Consider the following 1,703-nt stretch of genomic DNA (forward strand, 5'->3'; position numbering starts at 1 on the left):
AAAAAAAAAAAAAAAAAAATTCGTCTTATTTTCAAATATGAGTTCCGTGGGGGAACCAATGTAGCACAGACAGCTCAAAATATCAATGAAGTGTTTGGGAAGGATGTGGCTAACGAACACACAGTACGTTGATGGTTTCAGAAGTTCCATTTTGGTGATTTTAATCTTGAAAATGAGCCACGTGGGAGACCTGAAACTGAGGTGGATAATGATGAGCCAAAAGCTGTAATGGAAGTAAATCCATCTCAACCTACGTGTGAATTAGCAGCAAGGTTTGACATTACTATTTCAACAATATTGGACCATTTGAAACAAATGGGCAAGGTAAAAAAGCTGGATAGATGGGTTCTGCATGAATTAAACAAGCATCAGAAGAGACATCACCTCAAAGCTTGCCTTTCTTTGCTACTGCGACATAAAAGCAAACCATGTCTACACTGCATTGTTACACGTGATGAAAAATGGATTCTTTTTGACAATCCCAAGCGTTCGGCACAATGGTTAGATAAAGATGATGTGCCGAAACACAGTCCAAAACCGAACAGTCATCACAAAAAGCTGATGGTGTCTTTTTGGTGGTCCAGCGTTGGTATTATCCACTACGGCTTCATGACACCTGGTCAATCGATTACAGTGGATATCTACTGCAACCAGCTCGATGAAATGATGAGGATGCTCATGATTAAGTAGCTGAGATTGGTCAACAGAGACAGGCCAATCCTCTTGCAAGAAAACACTTGACCATATGTCACATAAACAATGCTGTTCAAACTACAGAAGCTGGACTTGGAAACTCTCTGTCATCCACTGTATTCACTAGACCTTGCACCAAGTGACTACCACTTCTTCCAGGCTTTGGGCCACTTCTTGCAAGGAAAAATATTCAATTCTCAACAAACTGTGGAAAACACCTTTTGTCATTTCATTGCCACTCGTTCTCCAAGCTTCTCTGCTGCTGGCATAAACAAGCTACCATTAAGATGGCAAAACTGTGTTGACGGTTTAGGTGCATCCTTTGATTAATTGTACTGCTTCTTGTTTGAGATATAATAAACTACACTTTTGATTTGAGATCGGACATTTCATATTTAATGACCTAATAACTAAAAACAGAACTGACTCCAAGTTACGAAACAAAATGAAAATACCTTATGAAGAGAATGCCACCTTACCTCAGCTCTAACATATGCTTTTCTTATTTTAAATCCCAGTTTCTGAGCTAGTTCTTGAGTTAGTTTTATTACATGTTCATCCTGAAAAAGATAAGTAGGTACGATTAATGGAGGACTATATTTACTAACTGTTGAAGAAGAGACAAAACAGTGACATTTCCTGGCGAGACATTTGCTTTGATAGCAGTTATACCCAACTGAAGCAGGTTGAAGGGTGGATGAAAAATTTAACTCTTTAAATGCCATTTCTCCATATGGGAATGCTAAATGGTTATGATGTAAACAAACGAACTAAAATATAAATTCCATACCTGTGGCACTGCCAAGGAGCACTTTGCTACAGCATCGTAAGCCTCTTTGTATCTTCCTAAATCACTTAAAGCCTTAGATTTCCGATACAGAGCTTTGCAGTTACTGGCATTTAAGCTGAGGACTGTATTGCAATCTTCTAAAACTTTATCATGGAAACCCTGGTGCGTGAGATCAAAGAATAAAGTTAGCAATCAAACAATTCACTTCTTTTTTTTTTTT

The 1,703-nt window shown here is 38.2% G+C and overlaps 1 protein-coding gene across 1 annotated transcript in view; it reads right to left on the bottom strand.

Moving 5' to 3' along the window:
• ZC3H7A (zinc finger CCCH-type containing 7A) overlaps window positions 1-1,703 on the bottom strand; it is a 50,848-nt gene that overhangs the window by 26,863 nt on the left and 22,282 nt on the right. Inside the window, exons 5-6 of the mRNA XM_012647544.1 lie at window positions 1,484-1,642; window positions 1,173-1,253 (exon numbers count right to left, since the gene is read on the bottom strand). Coding sequence (XP_012502998.1) covers window positions 1,173-1,253; window positions 1,484-1,642 — 240 coding nt within the window. The remainder of the gene's footprint in view (window positions 1-1,172; window positions 1,254-1,483; window positions 1,643-1,703) is intronic.

This window comes from Propithecus coquereli, unplaced genomic scaffold, assembly GCF_000956105.1.
Source record: "Propithecus coquereli isolate 6110/MARCELLA unplaced genomic scaffold, Pcoq_1.0 Scaffold27, whole genome shotgun sequence".
Taxonomy (NCBI): Eukaryota; Metazoa; Chordata; class Mammalia; order Primates; family Indriidae; genus Propithecus; species Propithecus coquereli.